Genomic DNA, 20,720 nt, shown 5'->3' with positions numbered 1-20,720 from the left:
GGTCATGTTAACCCATTTCATGTGCACACATGTGCACAAACAGATACACACACACACACACACATACATTCACAGTAATCATACGTATGACACATACTCACACAGTAGACATATGTACGCTTGCATGCACAGGCACATACGCAGGCACACACACAAGCACGCACACACACACACACACACATAACATAAACATAACACAAACAATCAAGAATTTCTCAGAATTATGAACAGGCAAGATGGAGGTGGGGTTGTATAAAATTAATTTTACATGTGAAATCTATGAACTAATCATGTTTGGGTACTTGTTGTCTAGCAGATACCAGTGAGAATTGAGTGTGGATAATGTAATTTAGTGAGACAGTTAGAATCATATAGGCATTTCAGCGTGATTTCTTTTTGTGGAAAAAATTTGCAGGACTGGGCGGCGGTCATATTTTGTACCGCTCTGCAGTACATCTAGTTTTCCAAATAATGACCGGCGTTCTATACATTATCCCTTACATAGACTAAAGCAGGAATACAGGACACTCAATGGCTTTCAAAAGGCACATCGAGGAGTCATCTGTGTCACAACAATAAGACAAAGCATTCTTACAAATGCATGCATGCATGCATGCATCCCACAAGCCTTGACAGAAAAATATAAGAATTTGTAGAAGAGGAAGATCTACTGCTAGCCATTTACTCAACTCCTTGGCCATACAGATTTCTGCTGTTGTCCTGCACCTGCCCACCTGATCTGGCTTATGAATCAATCAGAAACTTTGAAAGTCTGACTGTCTGACTTTAAAGTGTATTAAAGTTGGACCGTGTAACCCAGTGAAGGGAGAACGCTTCCTTGAACCACTCCTAAGGCTGGTGCCATCAGCCTCTCTCCCATTTGACAAACTGTGGTGTGCATAATGACAGTACTGACTCATCAATATTCATGCACCGTCCTGTAAAATGTACTGTAGGTAATCACTGCATGCCACTGCAACTATCTCAATGTCCAATTTATTACTTGCACTCCAGTCTAGATCAACCCAGAACAACATCTGTGATGTATACATCAGCCTGAGGTCAGGCTAAATGCCATTGAAATCCACACACTATACAACTGTATGCCATTATACAGTATACTGAGAGTGTGTTGTGGTGAGAGGCTGGAGACGGCACAGATATTAGAGGGTGTTTTGTGAGAGCGTATGGCTCGTGGTGTGAGAGACCAGGGTGGAGTCTGAGAGAAGGAGCCCATGAGCAGGACATGGCCCAGTGTTCCAGAGAGAGGTAAGAGGGTTATGTGATGGAGTGCTGCAACACTCAGAGTATCTGGAAGGGCCGCTTTGGACATGTCTGAAACACACTGGCTTTGGCTCTATGTTGAGTTGGATGGCAGTGACGCATCTTGAAAAATAGCATAAAGTAGAAAAATCCCCTCAAGCTGTGATAAGCTCAATTTTAAAATGGTATGTTTGTATATTTGTGCATATCTAGGTGTACTGTGAGTGTTTTTAAGATATTAAAACATCAAATATTTTAATGCATGGTTTTAATGGCTCATCTTTGAGAGGGGATATATAGAGAAAGGAAGAAACAAAGTATATCTATGAGGGAGTGCATGCTATCTGTTGACATGTTAAACCATTGAGTGAGGGGATTGCAAGAATATGTGTGAAAATGTGCTAGTGTGCAATATAAGAGAAAAAGAAAGTAAGAAACTCAATAAGCGCTTTCAGACATACGTGTAAGACCGGAGGTTCTGCCGATGTTAAACGGTGGGGCCGTATATCTGAACGACATAACCGGTCATATGGAAGTCCGAATTCACCCGGTGTTTATACTACCCCCGACCTAGTATTTCCTCCGGACATTATGTAAATGTGCTGTGTCTGAACGAGGCGTAGAACATGCGGTTAAAATTCACACTTAGTGAGAGGGCGTGTTGGTGACGTTTCTTTCGTGCGTCCATGTGGTTAAATCTGACTTAAATGCCAGTGTTATGATGGAGTGGCATAGTGCTGTCCAGAAAATCTCCGACATGGAAAGATGCAGACATCACGGAGCTACTGTCCATGAGGGCATACAACATTTTGATAAAACACATGAAGGGAATGGCACGTTGTAGCCTACAACTGCATGGCAAGGCCAAACGAATTCAAAAGACTGAATCATCATAAGCAGAAGGCGCTGAAAAGGCAGTAGCCTACAGCGACGTCGTTGACGACAATAACAGGAGTATTTAATAAATTGTTAGCCAACACCGTTTTCTGTTCATTGATAGCCTTAGGCAGAATTAGGCTACAGAAAAGAATACAGGATTTTTTTCTCTCCCGGCAGTAAAGACAGTAGATTCGTGTTTAAAATTAAATGAAAACTAAAGGTAGGCTATAGGCTAATTATGCATATGACCATCCAGAGGAGGCTGGTGATCTGTCAAGAATGATGAAGATCGTAAGATACAGATGGTTTTATTGTTGCTGTCATTATTACCACAAACACGAATTGACAACGAAACCATGGCGATCGAATCGAATAACTACAGTACAACAGATGAGGTAGGATGCATCTTTTGCAATTAGAATTTCGTGTTGGTGAGACCTGTTGCCTATCAGTAGACATGTCATCTCGAGTTCCACGACAGCTTATAGCTAGTGCCACCGAAATATGACACTGAAATCCTCTCACTATTGGAGTCGCTCAGATAGAAACAGCTGTAACGTGGTTAGGACACTTTTGCTGTGGAGTGGAGACGCCATAAGTTAGGTGTGGTTTTGGCAATCAGAAAAGCAATATACTGAAATAGTTTAATGATGTAAAGTCAAGTGCTGGTCTGGTGTGTGTGCACGCAGTTTTTATTGATGAGTCGGAGTGGCAAGGGCATTATAAAACTTCTCGCTCTTAGGCCTACTCATACACCGCGTTGAAATGGCGTAGCTGTCTAAATTCAAATCATATCATGCTAGGGGAGAAATCGTGGGACATCCATTATTTTGTTATTCAGCACCCATGGTCAAAAATATGTTCCCCGCCTGCATTACGTTGAAAACAGATAAATGTGTTTACTCGAAGCACACATACAAATACTGTATGTGCGCACTTACGTGACTATCCTACTTCAAGTATTAGCCTACGCACAATATATTTCTCTTCTTTAGCCTATAATACATAGGCTACACTTTGTAAACAAAAAGCAGCTGTGACAGGCAGCGGCCGCATATATTCTGCGTCATATATCTCGCATCTTGTGAACTCTAAGCCCCCACCCCTCAATCGACAACCACACGGAGATTCTGTAATGTGCGTGTATGTCGTTCACACATACGTCCGTATAAGGTCAGTATTAGGTCCGCAGGTTAGCATCATATCTGAATCATCCGAAGGGTAGGACCTCCGTTTGACAAACCTCCGCATGTACTCCGGAGGTTATATCTGAAAGCGCTTAATGTGTGTGTGTGTTTGTGTATATTACATACAAATGTGCGTAAATGTGTCTTGGTGTGCTCATACACTCCCAGCATTAACTGGGGCACAGGACACAGCCAGACATTAATAATCGTATATTATTCAGGAGAGCATGCAAATACATTACAATAAATAACTGTCTGTTTTCTGCCTGCCCCTTCTCATCTCCAGACCATTTCCAAGCCATCGGCGGCGTGACTGAATATCTCAACTGTACCTGTAGAAATAATGAAGTGTGTCTCTGCAGTAAAACCGAACAGCACTAAACTGATGAGTTTAACCCAGCTGAAAGAAGGGCTGTAAACATGACAAATGCCTGCTATTGATTTCAGCTTTAATTACTCCATGCAGCACTGACAAAGCCCATCTGACGTGGTTGTGAAGTGTAAATGGAACAAATTACACTTCATTGCCCATAAGAAACTGATGGTGTCGGCAGTTTGCATTGTTTACTTTATTCGCTCCAAACACTGGCCCTGATCGCATTAGGGGACGCTGGGCATGAAGAGACATGGCGTGGGAGGAGGGCTGGATCAAGATTGTGTTTGTGTGTGTGTGAGGGGGGGGGGGACACGCCTGTCTTAACGATGGTGGTCACCCAGAGATAGTGAATTTCACCCGGTGGCACCTTGTGGATTATTAGTGATCAGCTGATATCATGGAAGAGCATTAGCTACAGAGAGTAAAATCATTCATTAGTGCTTGTGCTCTCTTGTGGTAAGATACTCTTAGACAGTGGCTCCATATCATGTCAAGTTAACTGTACCATGATTCTGGTGTTTGATCCTGTGCACTGCTTTATAGCAAAACAAAATGTATACAGGAAAATTAAGCAATTCCCAATATATGAACAAAAAGAGGGAACTCGTTAATGTACCTGGTCTACCCATATGGTCATGAGGTATTACTAAATCATTAAAATCAACCTGTTTGACATTTCTGTCGACAGTACTTTGCCATCATTAATAATCTCATCAAACCACCATTATAAATTCAGCACAGATGTATTCAAAATGCCTCCTCAATTGAGTGTAATTCCTGCGCTAGTGTTAATTTCATCTGCCATGCACAGTGAACAATTAGAGTTAGTGAGAGAGCTAGGATATTTTCTCATTAACAAGCTTTCACTGACCTTACAAAGAACTTAGCAAATGTCTTTATGTTATTTCAACACTAATTAACTGAAGAAAGGAAAGACAAGATACAAGAGACGAGAGGAAACTTGACAGAATTGATTGGTAGAACACAGGAGTGGAAGCTGATTTGAGGATATGTTCCACTGACCAGGTTCGGTTCCCTGGCAGAGCGTAAGTCTGCCCACTCTCAGATGTTCACCCATCCTCCGAGTTCTTTAAGTCTTAACATACAATATGATTTTTCATTAACTACACATATCCAAGTTGAGAGACAGGCTTATGCATTCGTGTGACAGGAACTGAGGGGGAGGAGGAGACAACTAATGTGTCTCTACACAGACTTAACATTCACAGGGGTCTGGAATATGAGTCACACAAGTACTGGAGAGAGAGGCCCATTTGCTAGCGATTAAAATGCTAATACCCCAGGTATGCTGTAGAGCTAAGGCACCCCAAGGAAAACACAGAAGCTTACTACTGCTTAGAGGTTAAATAGATGGTTAACCTGGTCACAGAAGAAATAGTTTCAGGACAGTAGTACATGAAGTAATTGTGTACACACCAACATTCCTCATCTGGTAATACAATATATATTAGTATTACACATTTTTATGTTCTATTTTAGATATATTTATACACACAGAAAAAGGCACTGAGGCAATCATTTTCCTGAATAGGGTATTTCAAGTGAAGTGTTACTTGGCAACAATGCAAGCCAATTTGGAAAAAAGGTTGATCAACCTTGGTGGCCACAACACATTCAATTAGGTCAATGTCTCACCTAATGTCTGGCCATAATGCCGCTTGCCATATCCCACTTCATGCACACTGACTTCAGAATTCAATGACCAACCATTACACTGGGCTAATGCAGAGAGAGACTGCATGCTTTCCAGCAAGAAGCTCACACACCACACAGTCTGTTTCCCAAACACTGTAATTCCTGTTGTTTTCCTTCCTTGATTAAGCTGCTTTTTGTTACTGCTGTTGTTGTTTCCTGCAGGAGAAGCCTCCAAAAGACTCTCCGCATTGCTGACTTTTATCTGGCTAATGGCAGTCAGAGTCTATGAGGAAGACTTTTAATTCTCAAATTGTCTCGCGCCAACAACTTTTTTAGAGTTGCTGCACCCGAGTGCATGGCGGATTAGGCTCCATTGCCTTTTCTTGTTTTGAACTAATGCATTCTTGATCACCGTTTAATGAAACTATATACCACATGGCGATTTCACATTAGATAAGCCATGTGAGACTCTCATCAGGCAGTAGGCTCAGGCTGGGGTGGCAATCCTGCCACTGAACCTCACAATAAAATGCCTTTCCCATTAAAATGGAGAGTGATAATTTCTAATGTGCATTTCATGCATTTACTACATATTATTATTTGTCATATACAGGGGTGGGCAAAGGGGACTGTGAGAGTAAACATCTGTTTGTGGGTTAAGTGGCACAGAGGTAACAATAAAGATATTTAGATCAACATGAAACAACAGCAAATTGGTCAATAAACTGGCCTGAGTCCAACCTAAAAAAGCATGTAATCCCAAAGCATACCACTCTCTTTACTTATGAGTCTAACATTAATAGAAAGTCTACTTATTAAGCAAATGGCATTGTTGACGTATATGGTCAATATACATTGACTTACTTATCACTCACTGAAATATTACATTAATAAAATAATAATAATAATAATAATAATAAAAACAAATTCTCAGTTTTGGCCATATAAACATAAACGGACCTTCATTTTCTGCATGACGGCTCTTCTTTCCTTGAAGTGGACATCATGTGCCTCAGTCGTGTCTATTGTTCTGTTCTCACAGCTGGTGATATCCTGCTGTAGGCTGGTCATAACTGTAAGGGCCATCTCGTGCTTATACTGAATGCAGTCACAGATACTCCTGGAGGTCAGGGGTCACCAAAAAGGTCATGCGCAAAGATGAACACAGCACAGGAACAACGATAACAAGACAGTAATTCATCTGCCCTGCCTGTTCCAATTGCCATTTGCAACCTTAACTAATCTTGATTCAGAACCAAAGATATGGTACTGACAAGCTTGACAAAAAAAAAGAGAAGGTGCCAGAATCTTTCATGGCAAGTGGTGTGAGAGGGTGCATGACTATCTCTCCCAAATGTGAGTAGCTCTCATAATTGGACTTCAGGGATTAAGAGTCTGGTGAGGTAATATCACCAGATAACCAGGGCCCCACGTGAGCTGGGACATACAGTGATACCCTTCTGATAGGAATACACAGATGGCAACAATTAAACATCAATTTATCCACTTAAAACCCTCGTCATAAAAAGAGTCATCCCAAATAGTCTATTTTTTTCTGGCAGCACAATGAAATCCCACTTAAACCAATGAAGGCAGTGCATAGTGAAAGACCTTAATGGCATGGTAGATGATTCTGGTAGTCTATAACTGGTATACAAGGGTGACTGCTTCAGTGGGGAATTTTAATTTGATATCACCTAAATTCTTAATGGAAATAGTGGCACTGATGTTGCAGAAAACTCTTGCACTACATGTATAACAGAAAATATTTAGACCAAAAATGTAAGCAGAGTTTCTTACTGTAACTCCTCAATGATGGCAGGCAGAAATTTGGCAGTCCTTTCCATCATGTCTGATTCTTCTCTGTACTCTACAGATATTGAACGAAGCTCTGTGATCCTAGACTTGGCACCCTCATATCTTTCAGAGACATTATTGTGCAATTCCTGTCAACAGACACCACCAGTGTGACATTTCAATAGTAGTGACTCAGATCATATTTTTCCATTGTGGACTGTGAACCTTTGTCTTTGTCTTAACAAAATGATACAGACGCTTAGGTAATGGGGTACTATTCAGCAATCTAAATAGAAGCCTTCACTACTAAACACAGAGATACAATAAAGAAGCAGCCTACATTTGCTATATGTAAAATCCTGACCTTTACTTCCACTGAAGGGGGCAGTAATGACATAACACTAAACATACAAATCCTCTGACTACATGCACGTAACTAGAGAATTGCAGAAACTGACAATGAGTTTCAGAACCTTGGTCTCTGTGATCATTAATATTTTTTGAAAAACAAAAAGCTCTTATTGACCATTACATCCTCTTACCCTGACTGCATTCAGACTTTGGAGTTTAGCATTGCGCTTTGCTTGAAGTTCATTAGAGCAGTTCTGCTTTACCATCTGGAGGTTTGCCAGCTCATCCTTCAGGTTCTTAGTTTGCTAAAATAAAGTGCTGCAGACTTTCAGGTTTATGGACAAACACATATTTGAGGGACCTGAAATTCTTTTAAAACATAAAACATAAAATACAACCCCAACATTCACAGTTGTAAACTCAGTACCTGAACAATGGTATTATCAAAATGCTTGTCCACAAAATGACTGCTGCCATTTATATATGTTACCCCTCGGCCACCACGTTCCTCCAAGGAACATTGTCTGACACTGCCGTCCCTACGCACAAGGCCATTTTGACTATAGTCATTTGTAGTTTTCCGATGGTGGAACAAGCAACCAATTGCTACCAGAGCAGAGGTGTTTATACATGTATGCATGTATAAAAAAAACGTAACACTGCAAGAATAGTGCTGTGTCACATGCACACATTTATGTGACTGTGCGTATGGAAACTTCAGTGCACTATTGGTCAGTGCACTATTGCATTCACAGATCTGTCCAGTTTGTGCTGTGAACCTCCTTGAGGTAGTATTAAAATACTGACCATCTGTGCCATGCTCATTAACGACAGTGGAGGTGCCTCTGATTAAAACAGCATAGTGAGTAGCCCTCACCTCTGTTTTGTCGCTGTAAATCTTTCTTAGCTCCTTGACTACTATCTCCAGAGCAGCTGTAGTGGAGGAGGCTTTCTCAAACTCACTCTGAAGTTCCTTCATTTCATTGTCGGCCCTCTCCTTTTTCTCATTGAACTCCACTTTGGCTGCGGATATCTTACCCTGGACAGCAGATTTGAAATCGCAGAAATCACAGTGTTTTGGTTAGCCATCCCTCAATAGGGTTGCAACTACAGCAAGTACTTATTACAGAAAAAGTTGGCTGTAGTTACAATTCAAGCCTGTAGCTGCAGAGCGTGCCATACTATGACAAACCGTTTTAACATTTAATCAGTAGCAGTAGCCTCATTGTAACTGTAGATATCAACTTTTTGACTAACAATTTCAAGTCTATATATCCGAAATGGGTTGCCGAAATGTAATTTCGTCTAGTAGCAATTCTAAATGAAGATACCTACAATTCATTTCTTACTAATCACAATGTCAATTCTTGATATCAACAATTGAATTTTCACAAGTGGAAATGTACATTGTAGATAACTTAATTATAACTAGTTTATATTTACCAACTCAATTATAGGCCTAGATATTTGCAATACAATTTGACAATTGACAATGCCATCTTTAATGGTAGTGATGTTTAGTGCAGATATCTTTCATTGTTCTTACATTACAGATATCATATCTAGAATTCAACGCTGAACATTCAAAATTAAGCTACTGATATGTTGCCTTGGAATTAAGAATGTGAAGTGAAAAGAATGCTCCTACTAGCAACAATACTTCAGATATCTACAATTCCTTCCTTTCAGAAGTGAAAATGCTAGATCTTAATATAATATGATAATTAGGGCACTATCTGAACATAATATGGAAATAAGAGTACATTTCCAAAATTAAATTGTAACATGCCATTTTTAAAAGATATCTTAAATTAAAGATTAATTGAAGATATCATATTAAATGTCAACCTAGCACACACAATAAAAGTCAATGGATTGAATGATGAAAATTCATTTTGGAAAAGAATATTCAGTTTCTAATAATAAAAATGACATTTCCACATGTCAAAATTGACTGTATCCCGGTTTCTTTTGGAGTACAAAAGGGGTTCTGAAATTGGGATATGTTGCTCACAAACACGAACACAAAAACGGGATACTTCAATATAACCAGGATACTGATGTACATGTAAACACATTTACATGTGTTGTTTTACAGATAGGTGAAATGTCATTTCCACTAGTGAAAACTAAATTACTACTAGTCAGCCCAACTGATTAAATAGTAAAACGATTTGCCATAGTTAGTCTATTGTCCTTGGGTTACCTTGAGGATGGCAATATCTTTCATTTCAACCATTATCTTCTTTTTCAGGTTCTTTGTCACATTCTGAGGTGAAAAATAACATAAGAAATATGGAACAATTAGTCCATATAATGGTCAACATGCAATGCAAGATTTTAAAGTCAAATGTTTAGACTGTGCTAAAAGATATAAACATATTTCACAAAAAATTAGTGTTTTCTTAGACAGAATGGTATTATTGAGAGATGTATGTGTGCACATAAACATCTAACAGTCTTGAACATGTTTCATAGGGAGATTGTGACCTAGGAAATCTGAATGTTTAGCCTAGTTTTGTAGACTAACATCTAGATTCTACATTTGTAGAAAACATCTCGCCAACAAACATGATCATTAATGCACGTTAAACATACAAATAGCATTGCTGTTGTACAGAGTTCTTATATTAATGTAATATGTAATAATGTAAATGTAATATGTATTTAGATATTTGATGAGTTATTGATTTAGACAGTAATAGTTTCGGCTGTGTATTGACAGCATGTGGTCTCACACTGATGGCTTTTTACATGAGTGGCTCTGTAATTTCTCTGATGCTGTAGCAAGGGCAACACAATACAAAATCAAAACACTATATTACGAATTTTCCCTGTGGTGCTTAACCTACACAAGACACCTGCAGCGCCCACTAGTGGAGAATCTATAAGTTACATGTCGTGCTTTACCAGACTCCATATTTATGCAAGATATGAGAGCCTGTGAGGGTGTGCGCTCCTGATCTCGCTCCTCACCCGGTTACTCTGCTCCTCTGTGAAGGTCAGATGCTCCAGGTCTTCCAGCTTGGCTTTGGTGGAGCAGTGGAGCGCCATGACCTGGGAAAGCTCAGTCTGGGTCTTGGTCCTCGCATCCTCGTTCTGGCCAATCTTCAGCTGGATGCGCCTCATGTCCACCTGCAGCTGCTTCATGGCCTGTTCACTGCAGGTGCGCCAGAGAGAGAGAGAGGGAGGGACATATAGACGTGGTACACAGTGCTGTGCTCTGACATTACGAAGTAGTGTTCTTTACAATTCAAACAAGTTCATTTAGCCTAGTTTAGTTCTATATTATCCTATCTGTTCTTATAGGCAGGCTAAGAACTTGGGTATGTCTTTGTATGATAATATCAATCTCTGGAAACCCTTGTATAGGCACCTTGAGTTGGTGTAGTAAAACACAAGTATTCCCTTTTGAAGAACAGACAGATATCAAGAGAGGGTCTGATATGTTCCATGCAACACTTTAACAGACTATGAGACTACAAACCTTTGGTTGATTTTTTTGGTGTAGTCTTCAATCTCTAGCTCTAGTTCCTTCGATTCCTCTTGTAAGGCCATTAGTTCTTTTCGCCTTTGACAAAGATGGTTCTCTAACTCAGCTACTTTGGTTTCACCTGCTTGCCTCTGAAACATCCAAGATTACATCAAATATCCTCTGATCCATCCCAGATTAAAACAGTCTTTACCACAACACTATTCAATGCTACTGATGCTAGTAAATAAAGGTTTGTACAGCACCTGCGTTAAATCTGAACGGAGGACTTTGCAGTCATATTCATACATTTTAATTAAGACACAGATTACATGATTCAATAGACAATAGATGTGGCCCACCTTGGGCTCATTTCTTGTGTTATGAGATGCATTTGAACACCAATCAGCTGTATGCTGAAGAGGAATTTGTGCTTACTCTAATGAGTTCACAAATTGCCTCATAACATACCAACAACTTCTCCCACTATGTGATACAAAATAAGGAAATAAAAGATTTGCCCGGGAAATGGCAAAGATGAGCATAGACGCTAGGAAATGGAGAAAGAAAAAGGCTGATGTCTATTGCTGTAGCATACCCTGATGGCTCTGAGACCATGACGGCTGCAAATTGCCACACAGAAGAATGTGGTTTTCCTGCCCTCCAGAGGACAGTTGGAGTACACTTCAACACACACACACACACACACACACACACACACACTGTCCATCTCCTCTGTTCTTCAAAATCCTGACTGTAATCAAACACCATATTCGGTCACCATAAGACAACCACCATATGACTTACAGATTCACTAATGTGTTTCTGCAGGTCTGCTTTGCACTTCTTGATGTGATCCGTGTTGGCCACCTCCCTCTCTATTTCCATCTTCAGTGCCATAACCTAGGAGCAAACAATTAGAGAATCACATTTACAAGGATCCAGCTAATTTAGGATAGCAGTGTAATTATACTGGCATGTTTATATACATTTTACAAATAATTAATCCATTGTCATTATATTATACAGTATGTTGGTATAATATCAGTCAAATTGTGAATCCCTTCAACTATCACGTTGTTTAAGTAGTAAAACCAATACTGATCACTGGAATAAAGGAATTGAGCAGTCAAGGGACTGGTGGTCCTCATCCCTATGATAGGTAAAACTGTGTGTAAAGTTTATTGGCTGGGTGTTACATTAATACATGGGATATTAAATTACACTGGACAGCACATGTAATACATGTATGGAAAATGTCAAAAACTGGCAAAAAAGCTTGCAATGTTAATTAAATGGAAATTGTGTCGTCAAACCAGGTGTTCATGTAAAAGGACTGATATGTGGTGGTGACCCACTACCTTGTATGAACATTTAAAGTAAATCAGACCAGTAATTTTCAAGTACAGGTCATGTGAGCGCACACACACACACAGACCGACAGACATGATTCAAACCCATCAGCTTTTTGTTAATATCAAATAATACCAACTTCTATATCTAGAAGTTAGCCATTTTATTTGTACTTTTTCTCATGATTGGGTCTCTTTTATAGAAAGTTGTGGCCTTATGAATTTGTGATAGGATACAGTACCTTATCATTGTAAATATCTTCCTGTTTCTCCAGTTCAGGGATTTGCTGAGACAAGCTCTTAAACACATCATCCATTTTTGTAATGGCTTCTTCAGTCTCTTTGACTTTTTCGCTGAGCCCAACCCAGAGTGACTCCAGTTCCTCATACTTCTCCCTTAAACAAACAATATTTTTTGTTGTTCTTAAACTTGCAGATGTCTTATACATGTAACAAACAAATATGGTACGATGAAATAGAAGTGACATTTCAAGATTCAAGATTAATTTATCGTTTACTTGTCATTATAGATAAGCAGAGGAAAACATCTTCATCTTCATCAGCAATATGTAACAAGATGTTAGTGCTAATGTTGTGAGTGCTGTGCTGATGTTATAGCAGCTATCTGAATAAGTGGTGTGTGTGTGTGTGTGTGTGTGTGTGTGTGTGTGTGTGATCACAGACAGACAAATAACAGGCCCTCATTGTCCATTGTTCAAGAGCCTAGTTGGCTGGTGGAAAAAAACTATTACTGAGCCTGCAGGTCCAGGCCTTGAGACTGCGGTACCGCTTGCTAGACGGCAGCAGCTGAAACATTCTGTGGCTAGGATGGATCATCTACTGTACAAATCCTGGATTGAGGGGGAACTCACATCCATTGATGCCCTGGGCTCTCCCAAAATGTAACCACTTTTCTCAGGGGTGGGCATCAGTCAGAACAATAAAATAGTCTAAACCCTACCTATAGCTGAAGCTTTCCCTAGATAGACGTTAAGATACTTTAATATGAGTTAAAGTAAAATATACACTGTGAAAAAATACCAGCAGCAGCCGAACAGGATCCTAGGTTATAAGCAGTGGAATGGTGAGCTGGCTGAAATTCCTGTATACCAATAGGCTAGTATTATTAATTACAATATAAATGTGACATGTAAAGAATTTAGATGTGCGGTGCCTCCGCTCTGGAAATACTACACCTATGTTTAAGCTAGTGTATAATGTCTTTCCTAAGAGTTACACATACAGTATGACCTGAGAGTATGCAAATGTAAGCTAGTGAATTAAGTACTATAATGTGCTATATCACCATACAAACGTAAATATACCAGCATAGTATTAAAAAAATGGCTGGCTCTTTCTTAATGTGGCAGAGATTCAACCACCACTACAAAGCTGACCGACATCTTAACTCACTGTCGTTCCTTTCGATGGAGCTGCAATTTGGCCAGCTCCTGCACAAACTCCTTCTTTTGCATTTGAAAGTCATCCTCTTCTTTTTTCAACTCACACTCAAAGTTAAGCAGGTTTTTGGTGGCCTTTGCAAACGACTCATCAGCCTAGGCATTAAGAGTAACAATTTCAAATCCTCATCAATAAATCATAAATCAATTATAAAATGTGTGTAGAGAGAGAGAAAAATAGGATGTCTATGTAATAGGAGGTATGTAGATAGAAATAGGGTTCCTGGGCAACATATATATACATTGTATCATGTATCATAAGCCCAGAAGCCCTATTTCGTTCTATATAGATCGTATTACATAGACCTCCTATTTCTGTGATTTAGCAGATTTAGCATAAAGTCAATGAGCCTCCTCTAACTTTAAAATTCTAATCTTCCCCCTCCCATTCTTACCCTTTCCTTCTTACGGTAGGCAACAACAGGCCAAATGTATTCAATAATCTTTTGTTCTCTGTAAAAGTCAGATAGTCAGATATACTGTATGTACTGTTATTGATGGGTCTACTTTTATATTTGTGGTAGGTTTATTCATGTTTACTACATGCAAATTGAGAACTTTTGAGTGTTCTTGAGGGCTCAGTTATCTTTTCGGTGTTTCTGAGCATAGGCATTGGGTTTGTTTGGCTGCATCCTCAGCAAGTTTATTCTGGCACTGATAACTTTTTGAAAAGCCTTTGACTGAATTATCACTTCAATACACATTTATTTGCTTATAATACATATCACATACACAATTTTGAAGTGTCTGACCTCTGATTTCTGCTGTAGCAATTAAGGATAATTATTATTTGGCAGATAAATACTGCCTGGCTCCCCTGAATTAAGGGGGCAAAGGGTTCTCTATGCAACAGTCCCATTCATAAACCCTAGGCTTTAAAGGCATGGGTCATGTTTGACCCAGGAGGCACCTAACCCATTTTAGATTATTTGAAATCTCTTACTGTTAACACCATGAAAAACAATACCTCAATCTGCGCAGCTCTGATCTTGTTCATGATATCAGTCTCCATAACGAGCTTCTCTTTGACAAGAGGGCCATGCTTCTTCACAAAGTCAATGTCTTCATTCAGTCTGAGGTGCAACACCTGAGTGTGGGTCACCTTGTCTTTCACTTGTTCCAGTTTCCCCTTCTTTCGTATCAAGTGCCAATTCAGCTCACGGATGTCACGCATGCAGGCCTCATGCTCTGAGCAGGAATACCGAAACAAAATACCTTCATTCAAGTATAATCCACTCAGCAGTCACTACTAGAGACATGAACATCATATTCTAGACCGAAGTGGCTGAATGTCATGGCAGACTAGATTAGAAATGGCCACTTCATGAGGATGTTTGAGGTGGCAAGCGCTACATTGTGTATTATGAACCAGCTAAAACCCAAAGCTCAGATCAACAGAGGCTCAAAGATGTTCAACCTGATTGTCTGAAATGGCAGTATAGACGACGCTACAGTCAGTATTACATGCCACTCACCATTCTGAATTACCACAGGAAACTCCTGCTGCCTCCAAAGTGTAAGGCTGTCCATTTTCTTCCTGAGTCTTTCACGCGTCTGCTTTTCCTTCAGGAGTGCCTCCTTAGCTTCTTGACGATCTGCTTCAAGTCTGTCAATCAGGTATGCCACCTCCATAAGGATATCCATGGCTTCTTTTCGCAATGTGTTCATCCCATTGGAAGGATCTGCTAAAAGAAATACATTCTTACTAAAAAACACACACAATAACCCTCATATCATGATTCATAGTGGTTACTGTAAACAGTCTAACAGGTGGAGCTTCAGATACAAAGTGAAGGTTGTTAATTCATGAGCACAAGCAGCTTTCAATTAATTTACTTTATACCAAATAAAGTGAAGCCACCTCCAAGAAGTCCTATGCCTTCAATACACAGTTCTTTTGGAAGGCCATCCTCTTTTCCATCACCAGATGTCAACCTAAAATACAGCATAAATTATGACCTATTTAACTTGGAACAACCCATTATTTCCATGCACTTCTTGCAACCTTGTTAAAAAATGCAGATCAATGCCCATAGACTTTGATATAAGTTATTGTCCAGTCTACTGGCAGATGCACTCTTTTGATTCCCAGTATCACATTATGGAATTTCAATCGAGGGCAATAACAAAGACAACCATAACATCCTGTAAATGTTACTAAGATACTATTAATGAGGCATGCATCTTCAACATATATATATCTCTGATGAAACTGTCTCTAATAAAATATTTCTTTCTTTATCAAGAGAAAATGGTATTCCAAATCTCTTTAAAAAAAAAAAGGCACAGCCTGATGGAATCGAATAAGAAAGGTAAGAAGTGTTTTTGAGACCTTGGGACCATGTATCTGTGTCAGATACTCATATGATATAGCATCATTATAGTCATTAAGAAGCTCTTTTAATATGATAAAGTCACAAAATTTGTCAGTGGCTCTAGTGATGACTCAATCTTTGCTTAAAGTCTACCCTTGGGTTTTGACCAATTTTAAGCATCCTATGTAGATGAGCATCTGTTGGGTATATTTAGTTGTTACATGGTGGATCTGGGTCTGGGATATTGATTCTTATAGTTGCAGTGGAAAAAACTGATGAATAGGGCTAAACATCTCCAAAAGCTGTTAATTGTTGTACTATTACTACTGTTGTTGATACTGTGATATCATGACAAAACTTACCCAAGCATGTTGTTGTTCAGATTTTTCCCCTCTGACCTAAGATGCTACCCATGGTTCAAAAGGGAAAAACATAATTTTAAAAAATTAATTAAATTAAATGTTTAATTAAAACATAACCACAATCAACTCTGACGTTTAAACTGCTATAGTGTGGACACTTGCTGTGATATGGCCGTTTAAGACATGCTTTACCAGCTGCAGCCAGCTCTCCAGCTTCCCTTTTAGCTCTTGGATATGGCAGACGGCTTTATTCACACATGGTGATGGAGTGTTAACTAAGGCGCAACTGCGACGCCTACTGGGGCACACCGTCTGACGGTCCTCCTGATCTGAGGAAAGTTATCAAAAGGATATGAAAGCACAAAGCAAGCAGAAGGCTGCTTCAAAAATAATGAAAATGTATTTGTGTGTGTGTGTGTGTGTGTGTGTGTGCTACATGTGACGTCATCCTAAAGTACTTAAACTGAATTTAAGCCAACAGAAACTAAATAATTTGTATTCGTTTCAACGACTGGATTTAAACGACAGTCTTATTTGTAAGAAGGATTATCTGAAGAAGAATAACATAACTTGTAATGCAATATTTAGTTGTAAGAATTATAACTTCAAGCGCAAATTTTCTCACCTTGTAAACTGGACGCCCCTTCCCTCGAGGGGTATTTCAGCAGTTCCACGTCAGGCATGATGTTTCAAATGTGTGTGATCAACTCACCTAAGCAAAAATAATTACTTTGACTATCACATTTCATAAGCCATGAATAACGTTATCGTTGCTTAGCCATTTAGTTTACACAGGGCATGGTACAATTTAAGTTAAAGATGGCTAGCCCCACCAGATCGAGCCATATCCAGGTATCGAGCCATGGTTGTCCTGGGCAGGTGTAAGTTATGCTAACTTAACGTTAACAAATAGTTTATTTAGTTCTAACGTTATTGTGAACGTCAGTAGGTTAGCGTTAACGACGTTACAATGATTAACGAACGCTAAGTTAGTCTTTTAATGACTCTCAGAGCACACTATTAACCAAATAACTTATGTTAACTAATAGGATTAACTTTTGGGTAATGTTAAATTAACGTTTAGCTGTGAGCTGCTTTCATAAATTGTTTTAACCTAGCAAAGAGTTGGTTAAAGTTAGCAGTCATTTGAAAGAGCAAAACGTACTTACACGTTCCTAAGAGCATCTTTCATTTTGAGCTGAAATGTCGACGTTCATTATTTCACAGCAAGGTACAATTTAAATGGTGAACATGGCCTAGCAGACATTCAAACAAAGTTTTCCGTTGTTTCCTGCAAGTTCTTGTGCTGGTGCAGCCCAGTGCAGTCACATTATCGTCCCTCTAACATGGTAACTAAGCAACAAGCTGTGCAGTGTACAATGACAAGATATTTTGTAACTCTTCTTCAGAATGTTAACGTTTCCCTTTTTTGGAGAAGATTAGAATATAGGCTAATCTATAACAATAACTTGCCGTTGGCATACACAGTTTTCTGAAACCCTGTTATAATCAGCATAGCCTATAATCGGAGGTGCATGAGCAAAGAAGTGGCTCAGCGCTACTTCTTTGGCTACACAAAATCTTTCCCAGTAACCTATGTGATATGGATGTATTGTGTTTTGCGGTGCTTTGTGTCATAGGTGAAATGCAGTTGTGTGATGGGTGAAATTATCTCAAAGCAATGACATCTGCATTCTCACACTCGCAGCGTGAGTTGAGGCAACTAGCGCAGGAGATCCGCATTACGTCATTGATGGAGGCCACACATTCGAGGCAAATGAGAGACTCGCGCTAGCTGAATTACCTTCCAACGACACAGCCACCAACACACATGCATTGTATCTCTGGAAAATGACATGGAACAGTTGAATTGTAGAACTAATGCTTAATGGCATACATGGATGCTGACACCACGATTTCTGGGTGTAAACAAATTTCCCTGACATGCTTCGAAAGCTTGGTGAGTAACGCACAAGTGCACTGCATCCTTTGTGGTGGCGCGACCTTAGAATCATTACATTACGCGTCTCTAGTTTGTAAATAAAAGCAAAGTCCAAACGGATATCCTACCGATTAAGGGGAATATAGTTTACGTCCACTGCAGATACAATTTTGTGTGATCAGTCAAGACGTGAAGAACTCGTAAGGTAGGTGGCAAAAGCTATTACATTGTCATTTCTTAGCTATCATCGTTAGAAGATTCTCTGTCGTGACAGAAGATGGACATTGCGGTCGAGCGATTAAATAGCCATCGTAGGCTTAGCCTATGTTTTATGTTTTTGAACACATGTAATTAGCCTACGTTATTTGTGATGTGAACCTAAAAGTCAAGTCAAGAATCTCGCAGCCTTATGTAGGCTATAATGTGATTGTTAATTAGTCTTACAGCGTAGCTTAACTCGGTAGCCTACCTCAAAGGGGGGCGATCTAAGGCGGTAATAACGTTATGCTTCACGTTGAGACTATTTGATTATCACAAGTTGATCTTTCCTCGGGAATATATCACCTTGGTTGTTTTTTGTCTAGATACATACGTTCGCAGAAATGAGCTCGACATATCAGGTCAACTTTTAGAGGATGGTGCCAGTCATGTTTTGCTAACAGTCAGCTGGCACAATCATTTGTTTGGACTGGTTCAGAATTCTACCAGGAGTTTGTCACTTTGGACAACTTACTCGGAAAATGTTAATGAGATAATTAACTACAACTTCACAGAACGTCTTAGATGGCTCAGTATCTGTCTTTGTTGTAGCCTAGGCTATTCCATTTCGAACTGTTCCACCTTGTCTGAACTTGTCTTCGAGGGAAACCAGTCAGCAGCCAACACTGATGTTGTATTGACTGTGCTTGCATATCATTATAATAATTGAGCTTTTCTCGCTATTATGACCTTGTATTTAGGCTAGGCTATATAGATATAATTACAAGGTAAAATGTTTACTCTGAAAGCATAGTTAATTTGAATTACGGAATGGGAGTATGCATCTGGGTGAAATTAATTTACACTGTTCTCAGACTTTTTGCACTTCAGGCAGTTGCAACCTACTAAGCATTGGAAGAATTACAAGGCCTTGCCTAGAAACCATAAAGATGCCAAAATAAATGGTTCTCTGCATGCCTGTGAAGGTCTTGTTTATAGTAGTAAAAGTAAGAGAGAGATGGTCAAGAAGTAAGAGATCAGTTTGCAAAACAGAAAAAAACTATATGTAAAAGGTGAATCTCCTTTCTCTCTCTCTTATGATGTCTTTAGTCATGCATCCTTGTTTATCTCATATTTTTGTAGATGGTTAATAAATGTTGATGTTCAGACTGAATCTGACAGTTCAAACCATTCATAAAAGCAAGACAACACAGCTTAGTCTCTTGTTGTTTGAATTATTGCATTGTACTACAATATTTAGGCTGTAAATATGCCCAGCAGCTGCAATACTTGCTGCATTAGTCTGCCAGGTCATGTCATACATAACTCTTGCAACTGTTCCTGCCTGTAAATACTGCCTGACAGCCTGCTCCACATACTTTGGCCATATCAATCAAAAAAGTGTAATTTTAAAGCAGTCAACAGAAAAGATTCATAATGTAAACACGACAAGGGAGTCATGGATCAGCATTGTCTGTCATTGTGTGGCCCAGGGGATATTTATTGCAGCAAATATGTTTTTCTTATGCCCAGAGCATCATTCAACATCCTGGGACATTACATGAGATAAGGCATGTTGTTTTTGACAACAAGGAGAAGAGTGGAGGCATCTGCATGGGCCCACTGAATGTCCCAAACAGGGCAGTAATTTCTTCTTGAGGGGCGCCTATGCATGTAGGGGGGCAAGGCGCCAACTGAAAGGTATGAGGGGCTGCAACTGGAGCTTGGGGGTGCCAGTAAAGTGGAGAAGAATGCAGCCCCTGTGTTCATTTCAGTCGGGCTAAAGATAGAGGCTGAGCAAGTGTCATCTTGACGCTTTCCATTTCTAGACAGTGACAGGCTTTTGCAAAACTGGCATTTGTTGTTATAATCACACTGATTGGAGGGTTTTATGTAGTCAGCGTTTGTCACGTTAAGAGTGAGACTTTTGGCAGAGACTTACACTGTAACTGGCTTCAGATCAGTTGAAAAGGAAGACCATGGTGTTGTCTGAAGGGTATGTTTGCCATCCTGTTATGATTGTGTTCTTTCTGGTCTCCACTTAGAGTCATTATGCACTTAGAGTCATTATGTCACTCATATTGTGCTGTCATTGCACGTATGATGAATG

The 20,720-nt window shown here is 39.5% G+C and overlaps 1 protein-coding gene across 1 annotated transcript in view; it reads right to left on the bottom strand.

Annotated features, from left to right (window-relative positions):
- ccdc178 (coiled-coil domain containing 178) overlaps window positions 1–17,153 on the bottom strand; it is a 28,718-nt gene extending 11,565 nt beyond the window's left edge. Inside the window, exons 1-14 of the mRNA XM_076293308.1 lie at window positions 17,096–17,153; window positions 16,629–16,799; window positions 15,269–15,475; window positions 14,761–14,981; window positions 13,747–13,889; window positions 12,576–12,729; window positions 11,789–11,884; window positions 10,997–11,133; window positions 10,486–10,669; window positions 9,716–9,778; window positions 8,387–8,548; window positions 7,701–7,814; window positions 7,162–7,307; window positions 6,322–6,481 (exon numbers count right to left, since the gene is read on the bottom strand). Coding sequence (XP_076149423.1) covers window positions 6,322–6,481; window positions 7,162–7,307; window positions 7,701–7,814; window positions 8,387–8,548; window positions 9,716–9,778; window positions 10,486–10,669; window positions 10,997–11,133; window positions 11,789–11,884; window positions 12,576–12,729; window positions 13,747–13,889; window positions 14,761–14,981; window positions 15,269–15,475; window positions 16,629–16,799; window positions 17,096–17,153 — 2,016 coding nt within the window. The remainder of the gene's footprint in view (window positions 1–6,321; window positions 6,482–7,161; window positions 7,308–7,700; window positions 7,815–8,386; window positions 8,549–9,715; window positions 9,779–10,485; window positions 10,670–10,996; window positions 11,134–11,788; window positions 11,885–12,575; window positions 12,730–13,746; window positions 13,890–14,760; window positions 14,982–15,268; window positions 15,476–16,628; window positions 16,800–17,095) is intronic.
- Between the last annotated feature and the right edge of the window lie 3,567 nt (window positions 17,154–20,720).

This window comes from Alosa pseudoharengus, unplaced genomic scaffold (genome assembly GCF_046254945.1).
Source record: "Alosa pseudoharengus isolate Yale_2024_CS ecotype anadromous, Long Island Sound unplaced genomic scaffold, YU_APseudo_1.1 YU_APseudo_1.1_scf_2, whole genome shotgun sequence".
In the NCBI taxonomy this organism is placed as follows: domain Eukaryota; kingdom Metazoa; phylum Chordata; class Actinopteri; order Clupeiformes; family Clupeidae; genus Alosa; species Alosa pseudoharengus.
The sequence above is the reverse complement of the archived record's forward strand: the minus strand, read 5'-3'. Positions and strand labels throughout refer to the sequence as shown.